The sequence below is a fragment of the Carettochelys insculpta genome, chromosome 7, assembly GCF_033958435.1.
Source record: "Carettochelys insculpta isolate YL-2023 chromosome 7, ASM3395843v1, whole genome shotgun sequence".
Classification (NCBI taxonomy): domain Eukaryota; kingdom Metazoa; phylum Chordata; order Testudines; family Carettochelyidae; genus Carettochelys; species Carettochelys insculpta.
The window spans coordinates 58,651,388-58,667,886 of record NC_134143.1 but is presented as its reverse complement, the minus strand read 5'-3'; the positions used below and the strand labels follow the sequence as shown (position 1 = coordinate 58,667,886).

The window sequence follows — 16,499 nt, the reverse complement described above, 5'->3', positions numbered from 1 at the left end:
CACTGTGCACTACACGGGTCTACTTAAATAGTATCAAACTTGCTCATGGCAGTTTCATTGACTGAGGTACATCTAGCTCCTTGTCAATTTAAATGTAGGCATTACTTCACATGACCTTCATGTGAAAATTGTCAGTACAGCTGTCTATATACATTATACCCAATGCCAGAATCTAAGGTGCAGTTTTTATTCTACTGGAAGAATGAATTTTCAAGACTGAGCCTCACTGTTCTGACTACCCTCATGATGAATGTTGTAACTTATTTTCATCAGCAATGTTTTAGCCATGGTTCTTGCAGGTTACCCATCATGCTGCTGTAAACAGAGGGTAAACACCCTCCTAAATGGATTGGTTTTCTACATCTCATACAGAATTTAGGACAATGTTTGTGGGCAAAAATGTTTACAGGTGCTACTATGAAGTAGTACACAACATATTTCCTGCCAACAATATTTAGTAAGACTGGAATATTTCAATGAATCAGTAACATTCCTCTGGAAGGTAGTGAGTCACTGCTCATTCCTCTTTTGAGAAAAATCAGTTGACTATGACTTAACCTTCCCTGTAGGTACAAGCCAGTTGTCGACATTCATTCTGCAACACAAGTATGCCTGGCACCTCGAGGGGCTAGGGCTGTTTTAAGAACCCACTGCATGTATGTGTGCGCAACTAATTAGAAGGCTGACCATAGAGATTAAACTATAGCTTAATAACTTGACCTAGAAGAAAGTAATAGTCAACAACATGCATGGAAGGGTTGAAAATTAAGATTCTTCCTTGTATGTACACCCAAAAAAGTCTACTTTGCCCTTGGTAGCATTACTCCCTTATACTTTTTATATAAGCTAAATTTTTTAAACTTAATTCTCTCCAGTCTCTTCCTTCAGCCACTTATAGTATTTGGGTGCACCAGCGGCAAGGTTACTAACAAAGTTGGGAAACTTAAATTTTAAACCACATTCCACCATTTTATGCCTTGCATTTTGTCAAGTAGTTCCATATATACATTTCTTAAATCATACTTGTTCAGCTGTTTACAGGGAATCTCAAACTAGGAAGCACTTTTTTTAAATCTTCTAGAAGTAACATGAGTAGAGTACAGAGCAGTTTCAGCATGCAATGTAGTAAATGGAAATTCATTTTAAATGACCATGTCAAACTGGCTCATATCACAGGGCTTCATATACTATGAACACTAAGCCAGCCTGATGACATGAATGCTTCATAGGGACACTTGCACAGCCAAGTATCTAAAGTGTATCACAGCTAACAGCAGTGACTCAGCACATAGCAATATTACATTAGTGAAGTGTAAAATTTAAATTTTAGCTTTTAAGTTCATAATTTCAGTATGTTTTCAATGCAATGGTAAACATGGACTAGCTTTAAAACATTCCCAGCTGGTAACTGCAACTGAAGGAGCCTGCTATTTTAAAAGTAGCCTAGTTTTTCAATTTGACATGCAATTCCCCCTGCTGGTTAGGTGTTCAGACTCAGTGTGTATATGCTTCACCCATAAATGTTCCTCTAATGCATGCTTTTGGTGACATCTATAAAGCCTATGCAGTTTGCAATTTTGAGATGAAACTCAATAGTTAATACAGCTAGGAATTTGTGTATTGAGACTGCCAACAAAAGTGATAAAACAATGCAAATCAGTTTTTAAAAACTTTTTCTGATTGCTGTCTCTCACCCTACCTTCTCATACCGCAAATCAGTGAGTCAAGGGTGTATTTAACAGACTAACCATAGAACAATTATTATACATCCTTAACTGAGCAAGCTTGTTCTGCATTTAAGAGCAGTTTAACTGATAATTTACAAAAATGAGGGTTGTTGATTCACTATAGCAGCTTTCAAAGTGATTATCACAATTAGATTCTTCTCAAAGAACCATTTAGACATTAATGCTTGGGGGAAGCTGCTGAGAGGAAGACCTCAGCACCTGCAAAAGTATGGCGGACATTTCTACTAAAACCAAACAACCTTTAAAGTTGTCATCGTTTTAATTTGTGCTAACATGCAGCTGAGCCACAGGGGAGCAGTTCACATCTTTGAACTCCTTTAGGTTGTGCACAGACCTGAGGACATTGTGTCTCTACTTGATTCATATTCAAAGATGTCACAAGGCTCAAACTTTAATGTAAAATTTAGATTCTGGAATGGACTTTTTGTAATGAGGGAAGGACTCCAGGGTGGAAGAATCTTAGCAAATAGTTGACACTTCATGTCATGTGCCTCAGGGAAAAGTATTTTTCAGACTAGAAGTGCACTGTAGGGAGAACTGCAGCACGAGACGGGCCAGTGAGTATGGGGGTAGTGTACTACATTATCACTGAACAACATGGATCCTATTCTTTAGTTCCCCCTCACAGAACTGCAAGAGGATACAAAGGGTCCCGAGCCTTGCAAAGCAGCACCCAATGTTGCTTTGAAGCAATTGCTATAGCCACATAAGGAGGAGAGCTGATATTCTCATCCAACCCTCAAAGGAAGATCAGTGGAAGTGAAGGTTTTCATGGATGGTGCACAAATAGGAACAAAAGGAGCATAATTTAAGTTCAGGTTTTCATAAATTAGCTATCCCAGTAAAAAAGTGATGCAGGAGACAAGTTATTCTCTTTCAATTATGACAGAAAAGGGTAAGGGAGGAAAAGAATAAAAGTTGAGTAGCTTGCCTTTGTATAAAAACACAGCAGTAACATTAAACACCAATGAACTATTCAAGTTAATTCTATAAGTTGTTTATTTATCATTGAAGAAACTGCAGCAAGTTCTGTGTTGGCTTCCATAAGAACAGACAGTTAATGATAAACAATGTTACTGCACCCCAAGATCGAAGTCAGTCAACACAGCTGTTACCAGAAAGCATTTACCCTGAAGACAGTTGAGGAAAAAATCTGAACAATTCCTCCAAAAACCACACATTTTAAATATGACAATTTAGAAAGGCCTGAATTATCCAGTCATGGAAAAAGCAGTTCAGCTATTGGCAAAACAAAAGTACGCAGCAGTACAGTGACCAGAATGCTTGAGTTCTAATGGTGTTTTGTTGTTTCACACTGCAGCAGTATTTCTTAGAACAAGGACTGCAAAATGGCTTGATACGTATATGCATTCAAGTAAAATCTATAGAAAATATCCCAGTGTACCTAATGTTTAATGTAACTGATTTAAACAACTTATGAATTCAGATAATGATAAAATCCCTCACAAAAACCTCTTGCCTTCAAAAATACTGAAGTAGGCAAAGGGTTTTTACAATTTCATCGTGGCCAATTATGTATACAACTCATCTTTTTCAATAACATGACCACTTTACATGAGATTTGTCTTGGACTGCATGTTCTGTGATATTATTGTACCCCATTCCAAATTAAGAATATTTTAAACAGTTTGTTAGTTTGAAATAAGCGTTGCTCAAGAGTTCACATTTTTATTTTAGCAACAAGTGATCTGTGAAAAATGCAACATTTGTGATTTCAGAAACCAGCATTCAACTTCGTCTTCTGCTGCTAGTTTTGTGCATGATCAGTCTAAATATGAGTAGTTAATACAGGCTCATGCTTTCATGTTACCTCAAAAGATCTGTCAAAGAATACCCATTCAGAATGTTTAAGCACAAATATAATCATCTGTGGATTCAATCAAATGGACACACACTCTTTAAACTGTTTAGTTTTTGACTTAACGTCGCACAGTGGTCCATCCATCTTCATCTGTTTCATTTTTAGCACGACGAAGAGATTCTCGCTCTTTTTCTGTTCTCCAAGACGATTTCTCTTTCTCAGCATCTTTCTCCTTATCTTTTGAAATAGGAGGAGCAGCAGTGGGAGTAGCAGCAGGACCAGGGGTGGGAGTAGGAGCCGGAGCAGCTCGGTGGATAGTTTCACATTCTTCCCCCCGTTCTTCTTTTCTGTCATCACTACGCCTCCATGAGTGCACTAAAAATATGCAAGATCATTTAAAAACTACTTTTCTGCCATTACTACAGTCCCTTACAAGAGTTTTAATCAAGTCCAGCACTGATAGCTTAAATCACTGGTTCTCAATCTTTGCTATATTGGAGCCGCTTCTATTTTCAAATACAACAAGGTACTGGTGACACTGAGGTCCAGAGTTCAGGGTTTAATTGTACAGTGCTGTAATGAAAGTCTGCCTCTTGTGACTTATTATTTTTTCCAGTTGTTCAAAACCAGCTTTAATCTAGCTAGAGCTTTGTCTAAAGTACATTATAAAACTGTTTGGTTTTTAACAACAAACAGAACAGAGAGATAGCTAATAGCACCAAATCTTGATATTTCAAAATATGACTAAAAACAGTTGAATTTTGTAACAAAATGAATCTGAATATTTAAATTTTATATAATGGTGAAGGTGGTGGTTTCAGGTGTGCCTGACTCAAAAAACCTGCAAGTTCTATCAATCTGTAGGCAAATTTAAAAATAAGTTTCACTGGGTTAATACTTCATCCTGCATATTAAGAATGCTCTGGAATGCTGAACTAGATAGGAAACTATTTCACAGTGGAGACAAGAAGGTGAAGAATGTAATCAGTTTTGCAATAAGGTGAAGCTACAGGGAAGGCTTTTTTAACCTCCCCCTAGTCTCTCCCCCACCATCCCCTAAAAAAATCTGAGCTGAAAAACAGTTCCTCCTCCTCTTAGTTGTGAAGGTCTTGCACTGCACTTTCTGCTCCATTTCATCAGTGAGGACCAGATTCAGGAGAGCAGCCATAGTCTGGATTGTAGCAAATGGGACTTGAAAACATTAGTACACACATGGGGGCTCTAATGAGGGCTTACTCAGGGAGTCAGAGGTGGATTCAAATCCTGCCTCTGAATGAGGCAGAGAGATTTGAATTCACCTCTCCAACTCTCTTTGTCTCAATGCACATTTAAGTATTTCTACAAAATGAAACTACTTCAACAGGAAAGACTTAGAGCTACCCATCCCAGAACAGCTTGTCAGGATGCTCACAGGGGTTTGCAGATGTGTCTTCAAGTCTCTGCTCTTGAAGGAGGATACAGACCTGGGTTTCCCTCATCCCATGTAAATGCCCTTACCACGGAGTTAAAAATAGTAAAGGGAAAAGACTGACTGGTTTGCTGGCCCTGAAAAAACTTTTTCCTGGCCAGTGTTATCTTGTCAAATTTGTGAATAGATTCACATCAGCCAACTGTGTTTTGGTGAATAAGCTATTTGCCATAAAATATTTCACCCAGAACTCCTAGTGACATGAATAGTCTCAACTGCTCATTTTTATCTATATCCCAAATGATCAGAATCTACTAGGATAGTAATTTAAAAAAAAAAAAAAGAGTCAGGGCCAGATATGCCTCTACACCAAGCCCCCTTCCTTTTAGATCACGCTGATAGTGGAGGCTTATAGTTAAAGGGACCTTACCTGGGTATAAATGTAACTTACTCCACTTCAAAGGGCATTTTAGGCTATGTCTACACAGCAGCATTACTTCCGAATAAGCTATTCCAAAAGAGATTTTCAGGAATACCTTATTTCAAAATAGCACACCTACCTACAAAATGTGTATTGAAGTAGCACTCACCTATTTTGAAATAGACCATCCACACTGATAGGGCACCCTAGGTAGGGCTGGAGACAACTTATTTCAAAATAACACCTATTCCCTGATTAGACAGCCCTGTTCCAAAATATGTATTTTAGAATAGGCAAAATCCCCTGTAGAATGAAGTTTACAGAACTGAAGCCATCTGCTATTTTGGTATTATTGCAAAATAGCGGTTTCGCTGTGTAGACACTTGCAAATTTATTCTGGAATAGTGGTCATTATTCCAAAATAACTTTGAAGTGTAAACACACCCATACATTGGCAAAGTACTAGCGGCTTAGTGTAAAGAGCCCTGGTGACAAAGATTTCAACTGGTAATGGGAAAAACATACTTTCTTCACGGTCTGTTCTGATTGGGGGTCCTCTTCTATCTCTATCCTCAACACGCCGATCTCTCAGGTCACGACCACCCCGATCATCTCTCATATCACGGCCACCTCTATCCCATTCATCTCGACGACTTGAATCTCTCCAGCTGGAAGCTTCCTCAGCTGGTCCTCTTCTCCAGCCAGCCTCATCCCTGGTCATTTAAAAATAAATAAAAGTAAGACTAACACTGAACTCTGGCTTCTGAAGGACAACACACAACAGTGTTAAACATTTCAATGGTTATTTGAAATACTGTTTCAATTTGAGAGTGTACTGGACACACAGGGCCACATTTATGAGAAAAAATTATGCGTGTTTAAAGTTTAGATTTTTTTTTTAAGTGAAACCTCAGGTCAAAGTTCAGTACCATCTATGAAAAAGATGGCAATTTTTAAAAGTGAGACATACAACATTTGTGGCTGCTCTGGGAACAATTGGGGTTTTCTTCACAAATGAAAAATCAACTTCATGTTTTTATTGTTTTAAAGGTGTTACTAGTTTCATGGAAGAGGAAAACATTTTCCCTTTAAAAAAAATCAGGTGCTGATGGCTTTTACAAAATAAAAACTACAGATATTGTTAATAGGAAAATCAAACCTTGGACGTCTGAAGCGGTCATCCCGATCAAAGTCACGGTCTCTGTCAAATTCACGATCCTTTTCATTCTCAACCCGATCTTTATCTCTATCCCACTCACGGTCTTCTGAAGGTCTGGAGTCTCGTGGGGGTCCCCAGCTGTCTTCACGAGCTTTTTCTCGTTCTCTCCATCCACCTATTATTAACCAAGGGAATCAAATTATGTTCTGACTAAAGTCAAAGTAGTAAAGAGAATAGTTTACTTGCCTTTACAGTAATCATGATTCTGCTTCTTGGTTTTGTCCATGTGGCTCCCACCTGAAGTGGGACCCGCAAAGACTTGAAGATTTAACATAGGTCAGGTGTCTCATTCACAAATTTCCCATAATAATTTAGCACAGGGCTGAATAAAATCTGTGTTTTTATTAAGTCAACTCACACACACACACACACCAAATGGAATACAAAACATCTCAGAGCGTTCATTAACAAATGTCAAAATAAGCACCAAATTCAGATACTTAGTATAACCCCAAATCGCTAGGGTGGATAAAAACAGATTTTTTTTTAAATAAAAACATCAGGGTTTTTTATTTATTTTAAAATCTGTCTATACTAAATTTTCCCATTTAAAAACAACACAATTAAATCTCATCATGAACATGCTATACATACACTTACAGTCTCATAAAAATTAATTAATGGCTCTAGTCTGTCCAGTATAACTTCTAGCTCTGGCTTCTTGAAAGTTCTGGGCTCTCAATTTCTGTTTCTCAGCAGACTAAAAATAATGTGCCAAGAAATGCATGGACTGGACAGTATTGGTTTTGTTCTGTGCTCATGTGGTCATGAACCTTGTCCAAGCACAGCAGTGGAGTTAGTTAAGACATTGTTGTGAGACAGAGAAAGCATACAGGGAAGGACAGACAGCATAGAAAGGAACAATGCAGTGATTAGAAAGAAAAAGGGAAGATGATATTCAGCACACACAGCTTCCTACATTCACCCATGCTTTTGCCACACAAAAACACTCCTGGGTTCTGGGCGTAAGAGAAATCCTATCTGCAAATATTCTGAATAAATTTATCAATTTAGCTTGGTGAAAGGTAGCATCAGGCAGTAAGACAATGATGCAGGGCCTATTTACAAGAACAAAAAATCATATGGAAAACTGTTTCTTGGGAGAAAATGATGTATATATATCTGAGTGGATCAACTGATTAGTAACTTTAATTCAATTTGCAATGCATCATTCCTCAAGACTCTCTTATGCCTTTTATTGTAAGTGTGATTTGACAAGTAAATTCCCAAGCTGTTTGCTGTGTTGGATATTGCTAGGGGAAAAAAAAATTAGCTGAAGTAATCCTTATGGCTTCTTTAATTAGCTAACTAGAACCAGCCCCTGCAATAGTTCTTGCTGCCAACTCTGCTCTCATATCTACATCAGTGACATCATCACAGGACCTAACATCAACTATACCATCAGGGGCTCCTTTACCTGCACATCTACTAATATAATATATGCCATCATGTGCCAGCAGTGTCCCACTGCAATTTACATTGGCCAAACTGGACAGTCTCTCCGTAAAAGAATGAATGGACATAAATCAGACACCAGGAACGGTAATGTACAGAAGCCTGTGAGAGAACATTTCAATCTCCCTGGACACTCAGTGGCAGATTTCAGGGTGGCAGTCCTGAAACAAATACATTTCAAAAATCAAAATGGACAGAGAAATCTCTGAGCTGCCATTTATTTGCAAATTTGACTCCATTAACCATGGATTAAACAGAGATTGGGAGTGGCTTGCATCTTACAAAGACAGCTTCTCTGCTCTGGGTGTTAATATCTCCCCATTAGACACTGACAAAGGCTCACATCCCCCTGTCTGATCCGACTTGTTTTTTCCTCCTTTGATAAGTACTGTTGATACTGGGCCATTTCCACCTTGCTGAATAGACCTTGTCAGCTCTGGCCCTCCCTTTTAATGGGACCCCACTCTTTAAATACCCCTCTGAAACCACCCGTCCACTCATATATCTGATGAAGCGGGTCTTTGCCCACAAAAGCTTATGCTCCAAAATATCTGTTAGGCTATAAGGTGCCACAAGACTTCTTGTCGTAACTAGATTTAGTATCTATTATTCGAGTACAGAAAGTTTCAGTAAGAGAATTCTACAGTTGACAATTGCCACTGAGTCATTTTCTTATTTTATATTACATGCCCCTTATTTTGAACCATCATGGGCACAGATCATATTGGTGATGCCATAACTCTATTCCCTATTTTACTTCAGTGTAACTCAGCTTTTTCCAAGGGAACCCCATTCTATGCTTGTTTTCCTCAAGCAACAGAAGTGTCAGTGAGTTCAATGTGGCTTACTCCAAAATCAAGAACACTCTAAGCCCGGGGCCATGTGGGAATGGTTGAGCCAGGGCAGGAAGGAGTGGGATTCTGAGTTGCACTTAAAGTTGCTTAACCTTCCATTTTATTTCAAAACAGCATGGGCAGTAGTCTAGACGCTAGCAATGTTATTTCAAAATAACTCTACTGTAGTTCTAGCCCAAGGGAAAAAGATTTTAAACAAGCTGAACTTTATCAAAAAAATCACCATTAATTAGCAGATCATGGCTACCATTTTCAAAATGTGAAGTACTATTTCAAACAACAAAAGAGCAGTCCTGTAGCACTTTAAAGACTAACAAATTATTTATTTATAATTTATTTTGTTAGTCTTAAAATTGCTACAGAACTGCTTTTCTGTATTGTGAAGATACAGACTAACATGGCTACCTCTCTGACTATTTCAAATAAAATCAATTTGCCTGAAGCCTCTTGCAATACCACTCCATGATCTAGGATTCTCGGATATATGTATTAGTAGCACTTATCTGTAACACACTGTTCTTCCCGTCTTTCCTCTGTGTGGAGAAAGGAAAAGCTTTTGGAGGGTGAGCACTGAGGTTTATTCACTGACCATGTTGGAACTTGATTTCAGAATTATACATTAGTTGTTTAAATGTTTCCCTTCACTTCTTCTTAATTACAACTTGTCAGAACTTACCAGAAGATAATAAAAGTATTGGTGATACCCTCAACAGTTCAGACCTAGCTAATCGTATCTGTACAAAAAAAAACCAAAAAACTGTTCTAGTCATTATCAGCCAAAATGCAAATAAATCACCTGACGTGTTTTGTGCATGCTATAAAGAAAAGGCTTCAAAAACCACAGAGCTGAACGAAGTCTATCTTCTTGGCTTTTGAATTCCAAATTCTCTTTAAAAGAGACTGAGCTCTGGGACAGATTTCAAAAAGAAAGGGAGTCCAAACTGCATTAGTATAGTAAAAAACTGATTCTGCTCAAGCAATGTCTCAGCATTGATGTTTAAATATTTGCTAGAAAAGCAATAAATACTAATTTATTTTTTAAAAAAATCAATTAAATGCAAAGGATAATTTAAAAATGAGGGGCATCCCAATCAGCCACTTTGATCCAGTCATTTACAAAAGAAAATTAATAGACTCATTAGTTCCTCGTTTCTATTTTGAACTAGATCATAACTTTCAGAAACACATTTAGTATTGGTTTTAACATAAGAGTGCTATATCTGATTATTTCTGTTATCTCAAGTATCTAGTACTTAATATATTGCTTACTAAATGTACCAAATTTCACTTTTGGAAGAGGGATAGAATTATGAAAAATCCATAATTTAATTACAAAATTATTTTACCTGGTTTACCAAATGGTCTCCAAGGAGCAGGTCTTGAATCATCACCACGCCTGGGACCTCTGTCATCATCCCCACCACGCCATGGACCCCTATCATCATCACGTCTTGAGAGTCGATCTTCGTCTACATTTCGCCAGGGTCCTCTGTCCTCATCTCGTCTAGGAATTCGGTCTTCATCCAGGCCCCGCCTAGGTCCACGGTCTTCATCTGTAGTGCGCCAACTCCCCCTGTCATCGTCCAGGCCGCGCCTGGGTGCCCTGTCGTCGTCCAGGCCGCGCCTGGGTGCCCTGTCGTCGTCCAGGCCGCGCCTGGGTGCCCTGTCGTCGTCCAGGCCGCGCCTGGGTGCCCTGTCGTCGTCCAGGCCGCGCCTGGGTGCCCTGTCGTCGTCTACAGTGCGCCAACTCCCCCTGTCGTCATCCAGGCCGCGCCTGGGACCCCTGTCGTCATCCAGGCCGCGCCTGGGACCCCTGTCGTCATCCAGCCTGCGCCTGGGACCCCTGTCGTCATCTGCAGCGCGCCAACTCCCCCTGTCGTCGTCCAGGCCGCGCCTGGGTCCCCTGTCGTCGTCCAGGCCGCGCCTGGGTCCCCTGTCGTCATCTGCAGTATGCCAACTCCCTCTGTCCTGATCCACACCATGCCTGGGTCCCCCATCCTCCTCAACGCCCTGCCCAAGTCCCCTGTCCTCATCCACGCCACGCCTGGGTCTCCCGTCCTCGTCCACATCCTGCTTGGGTCCCCCATCTTCATCCACATCCTGCTTGGGGGCTCTGTCTTCATTTTTCTCCTGGGAAGAAGGGTCTTTTTCTTCAGCAGGCCCACGTCTAAGTAGGTCATCTCCTCTTCGGAAAGGCCTTTCATCATCGCGCCCTTCTCCCCGACGCCATTCTCTAGGACACCATATGAAAGAGTGAAAAGTGGAAGTTTACATGCAAGAAAGGTTTATGTATCAGACCAGCAGGTCCAGCCTGTGATGTTTGCAGATGCATATTGTGAAGAAAGTGTGTGGTTGCAAGTTGAAAATATGCTCCCCAACCAGTCCCCTTCCATTTTTAACTGCAAGTGTCTGAATCAGTTGTATCACTGTCAAGACAAAGTAGGAGGCACCTCTTCCCCTGCTGCCTCAGGAACTGTCTGGGCAACTACTTCCCCACTGAAACGCCAAGAGAGTAAGTCTGACTGTTCTACTGCCCCTTCCCTGCTGAGCTGTGGAATCCAAGAAGGGCAGAAATGAAATTTATGGGGCTCTGCCAGAATCTAAGGCAAAGGAAAGTCCCTAGGGGAGTGCAGAGGAACATTCTGGGAGCAGGGGCATGGTTGAGCCCTGGCCACCATTCCAGGTGCTGACACCAGCCTTGAGCCTTCATCCTTGTCTGTGTACCTGCTTCCAGAGCTGTAGCCTGGAGCACGAGGTAAGAATGTTGGAAGACCAATGGTCTAAGGGAAGGACTGTTAAAGGATGGCTCCCGTCTCTTCCCCGCCCCAACCTCTTCCTGCTCCACACAGCAGTACAGTCCAGAAGTTGTTAACCACCCATCAGGCACAGAGCCAATACAGCAGCCTTAGGATGCTTTATTGGCAACTGTCCCCTAGGGATCATAATGTAGCACAGAATGGTCAGAGGACAATGTGCTCCCACCTCTCAACCTCCTCAGCTTCTGCACTAGTAAGGAGGTGCTGGATACCAACAGGCTGACTCTGCTCTCTGGAGACTCTCCCATTCTGGAGTGATGCCAAAGGAGCAAACCAATGGCAGAATCTGCCCCCATAATACTGATTGTGACTCCCTCACCTTTTCAGATGTGTTTGGTCTTCAAAGCAGAAAAGATTAGATGTCCCTGGATATGAGTGTGAGCTTTCTAGCCTGACAGTACTCAAGACTGATTGTTTATTCTAATGCTTCGTCAAGTGCTTTCTATATATTTGACCTGTGCACTGCACCTCTTTGTTCATAACAGCACTGAATACAGTAAGAATGGCATCTAGTTTACACATCTGTACAAGCTTCTGTATTGGACCTGTACCTGACTGCAGAATGTTCTAGAGGGATAAATTCTTGCAACAAAAAAAAAAAAATGATCACACATTGTTCAGTTCATCAGAGAATGGCAGCAGTCACTCTGCAGTCAAGATTACAACCCAATTTCCATTACAAGGTCCATGGTGCTTTAAGTAGGATGACTTTGCATTTGAGGCAGAATTCTTCTACCAGGTTTCATGTTAACCAAAAGATGGGAGGTGTGCTACTACGGTCTCTAACTCTTCTTGAATCCTGCTGGGTGATAACAGCTTGAGAATTCTTACACATTTTGCTAACTCATAACTCCAAGTACATAAGATACACACAGGAAACATATAATCAGATTTTTTTTCCTGTTATCAGAAGCACATTAACCAAAAACTATTTGGAGCTCCTCTGCGGAGCCATGTGAGTCATGCTAATACAATGGAACATTATCACAGTGATTTTCAGAACAAGTTAGATGAACATCTATCAAGGATGGGGGTCTAGATGTACTTATCCTATCTTGGCACAATGAGGAACACACCAAATGACTTATTGAGGTCCTACTTAGTGCTATATTTCTATGCCAGCTGACATAACATCAGCCTCCTTTGATAAATTTCAAGGTCATCTTCTGGTCCCTCTCAGGAATTCAAAGTGCTTGTTGTGAACTCTATGGATTTTCCCTAAAATGGGTGATCTGGAAACAGGCATGTCTATTGAGTATGCATTCTAGTGCAATTGCCAACCTTCTGCTAAAACCAATCTGCATTTTTGAAGACAAGATAGTATTTTATATAATGTTTTAGGGGTGAAAGGTTCTCTTCGGTCCATGATACACTCTGCTCAGGCTCTATTCAGTAATAGACTTATTTTCCTCAGCTCTTTTGGCACATTACAGCTTTTACCTGGGAGATTATTAATTTTGTTGCATGAGTTCTAAGAGATTTATTCTTTCTTTTGTTTCTTATGTTGCCCATCTTCCTCGTATTGTGAAGTCAGGAAAGTTGACTCTCCATTGACTAGACCACAGGTTCTCAACCTGAGGTTTGTGAACACATATAGGATGTGTCAGGACTACCCTCTCTTTCATTATGGCTTGGGGCGGGGGGTAGAATCTGCAATTTCTTTTCTGTTTTAACACAGGGTCAGAAAAAGTTGAGGACTACTGAAACAAACTGAAGATAATACAGGTTGCACTTCCAAAAACTGGCACTCTCTCATCCTGGACCAGAGAACAGGGTTGGGCAGGCAACCAGCTGACAGTCTCACAGGGGGGCAGTGAGGCCAGGCTGGAGGTGGTGTCCCCCAGCACTACCCCCCACCCCACTTTTCCCCACAGGGACATGGGGCTGGAGCGCCAGTTTGCCCTTGCAGCCCCCTGTGGGATATCGTGGCCAGAGCACCAACTTGCTGCAGCAGCCCCAGGCAGGAGACTGGGGCTGGAGCACCAGCTTGCCATGGGACCCCCAGGCAGGACACCAGGGCCAGAGTGACAGCTTCTCCCGGCAGGTCTGGGCGGGGGACTTGGGCTGGAGTGCTGGCTTCCCTAGCAGCCTCTCAGGACTGGAGCACTGGGACTGGGCCCGGGGGGCTGAATGAGGTGGCAAGCAGCTGCCAGGGAGCTGTGGCTGGAGAGAGCAGGGAAGAGGGAAGGTGTTGGCCAGGGACAGGAGCATTAACCTTCCCTTGTCCCGCAAAATCTCTTGTTCAGGACCACTGAGGTCCTGAGGGTGCCAGACCAAAGAGGTACAGCCTGTTTGACCACTCCAAAGTCTTGCCAGCACTGTAAGCAAGTCCATGATTATAGACTGTCATGTCATTCTCAACATTTGAGTGATGAATGATATGGTGTCAAGTAGAAAGCCTGTTTTCAAGACAACCTCTGAATTTCCTTATGTTTATAATGATTCCAACATGACACCATTTTCAACAAAAGAACACCCTCAAAGAAGTGTCATTAAATTCCCCCTTTCACATTTGTTTCCCTTCTCAATTCAAGACGTTTCCTTAGATCTTGGTTTCAAGCTTTCACTATACATTTTCAGTAACTTCTTTAAGTTACTGGATTTTCAGTTTCTCAGAAGACTTTTGAATTTTTGTTATAGAGTTCTTTAGTATTCATCTCAACTCCTTAACAAACAACTCCAAATATGATAGATCATCACAAAGTCTGTTATCTAGTCACTCTCTTTCCCTCTTGAGCTCTGCAGCAAATGTTTTAAAATAAAGATGATGGCTGATCAGGCTGAAGATTTAGCAAAGGACAAATCACATAAGCAATCGCTGGTCTATTAGATGTCTGGTGGCAACAGCTGGATACAATTTCTAAATTCTTGGAGAAAGCATGATAGAGTTTGAAAAAGTGTTTCTTTTTAATCACAAGCTGTCTCCCCCGCATTTGTATTTTAAAATACCGATTTTCCTTCTGCCTTACTCTGGGATCCTTACAAAGGAGTTTTAAAAATCCTTGATAATAACTTTGTAACATCCAAATATTGGTCATAATAAAGGCAAAGGCTACACAGACTGACAATGGAGACAGTGCCTACAAACTGTGGGCCCAACACCTATGGTGCTTGTTTTCCTTCTATTTACCTCTCTGGTGGTGCTCGCCTCCACTCTGATTCTGGCTCAGGGGCTCGTCTCCAGGTGCTTTCAGAATCTCTATCACCCCAGCGAGATTCCTATAGCCACAAGTAAACAGTAGCATATGCTTTAGTAGCACAAAAATACAGAACTTCTAATATTTACAATCCATTCACTGAACACCAATTAATCAGATGTTCTCTACAATGTAACACTTGAATAACGTTAAAATGGCTGAGATAAGGAATAGACTTAGCAAATAATATGACACACGTGCTATTTCTTTAGTTTTAAACTCTGGATTAACAACAAAAAGTTTACTAGCGCTAATTAAGTACATGAGCAATATTGCAGCGTGACTTTAAGCAGCAGCTAGGTTTTATGATGAAGGAATATTACTCAACCCATGAAGACATTTTAAAAGTGAATGTGTTACCATACACAGCATCCTGGCTGGATTAACTCTTCAGGGGCCTGGGACACTTAGATTTTCTGGGGCTTCCTACGCTCTGGTGTGGGGCCAAAAATGAGGGGCTCAAAGAGCAGGAGGGGGCTGTGGATTCATGCAGAGTGTTGGGTACAGGAGGGGATAAGGGCTCCAACTGGAGGTGCGGCCTCTAGGATGGGGCTAAAGGCTTTGTAGTGCAAAAGGAGGATCAGGATTGGGGCATGGGGGTGGAGGTGCAGCATCTGGGTGGGAATTAAGGGTGGGTGGGGGCTGAGGGCTGGGGTACAGGGTACTTACCTGGGGCAGTGGCCCTTTGGCAGCACAGGCCCCAGGAAGGGAGAAGGCAGATGACTGAGCACTGTCCTACAGTCACCTGCAGACAGTGCTCCCGGCAGCTCCCACTGGCCACAATTCCCAACCAACGGGAGCTGTGGGAGGAGAAGTGGGGAGCCTGCAGGTAGTGGAAACACACAGACAGAGCTTCATGGCGCTTGCAGCTCCAGTCACGGGAGTGAGAGGAACAGCAACACACAAAGTCCCCTCTTCCACCCACCAGGCAAGGCCAGAATGCAGGGGCTTTAGAGGCTGCACAGCACAGGGCCCTGGACTAAGGGACCCCCCCGCCCCAAAAAAAGATCTGCACTTTTGATGACCTAGAGATCTTTTTGAGAGACCCTCTTAGACCATGGCCCTAAGTTGTAGCCCTGAAAGCCCCTTCCTTAATCCAGCCTTGATAGTGGACACCTGATCACTTCAACCTTTTAAAAAGTGTTCATTATTCATTACATGATATGACATGACCCATTATAACCAAGTAAAACCTTAGGCTATGTCTAGATTGCAGGGTTTTGTCAACAGAAATTTGTGTCGGAAGATATTCTGCAACAAAACTTCTGTTGACAGATCACATTCAGACAGCAAAATGCAGCAGAAGAGCAATTCTGCTCTGTTGACAGAAAGCAGCCTGACTGCTCTGTCGACAAAACTACCACACAGAACCATGTCAGCCAGGGTCACCAGTCACCAGTTCCCTTCAGTAGCTGTTGCTGAAGCCCTGTGGGGACAGGTGCTTAAAGGGACCTCGCTGGACAGCCCTTCCCTGACCCTGCTGTGGCCTCGCCTATCTCCCCCTACCTCACCCTGGAGGGACAGCAGAGCTCTCACTTTGCCCAATGTGCTTGCCCTGC

At 41.8% G+C, this 16,499-nt stretch overlaps 1 protein-coding gene across 1 annotated transcript in view; it reads right to left on the bottom strand.

Annotated features, from left to right (window-relative positions):
• Positions 1 to 2,729: 2,729 nt before the first annotated feature.
• The window catches only part of EIF3A (eukaryotic translation initiation factor 3 subunit A), a 48,406-nt gene continuing 34,636 nt past the window's right edge, over positions 2,730 to 16,499 (bottom strand). Inside the window, exons 18-22 of the mRNA XM_074999064.1 lie at positions 14,874 to 14,962; positions 10,274 to 11,160; positions 6,559 to 6,733; positions 5,925 to 6,112; positions 2,730 to 3,945 (exon numbers count right to left, since the gene is read on the bottom strand). Of these exons, the coding sequence (XP_074855165.1) occupies positions 3,689 to 3,945; positions 5,925 to 6,112; positions 6,559 to 6,733; positions 10,274 to 11,160; positions 14,874 to 14,962 (1,596 nt within the window). The 3' untranslated portion in view covers positions 2,730 to 3,688. The remainder of the gene's footprint in view (positions 3,946 to 5,924; positions 6,113 to 6,558; positions 6,734 to 10,273; positions 11,161 to 14,873; positions 14,963 to 16,499) is intronic.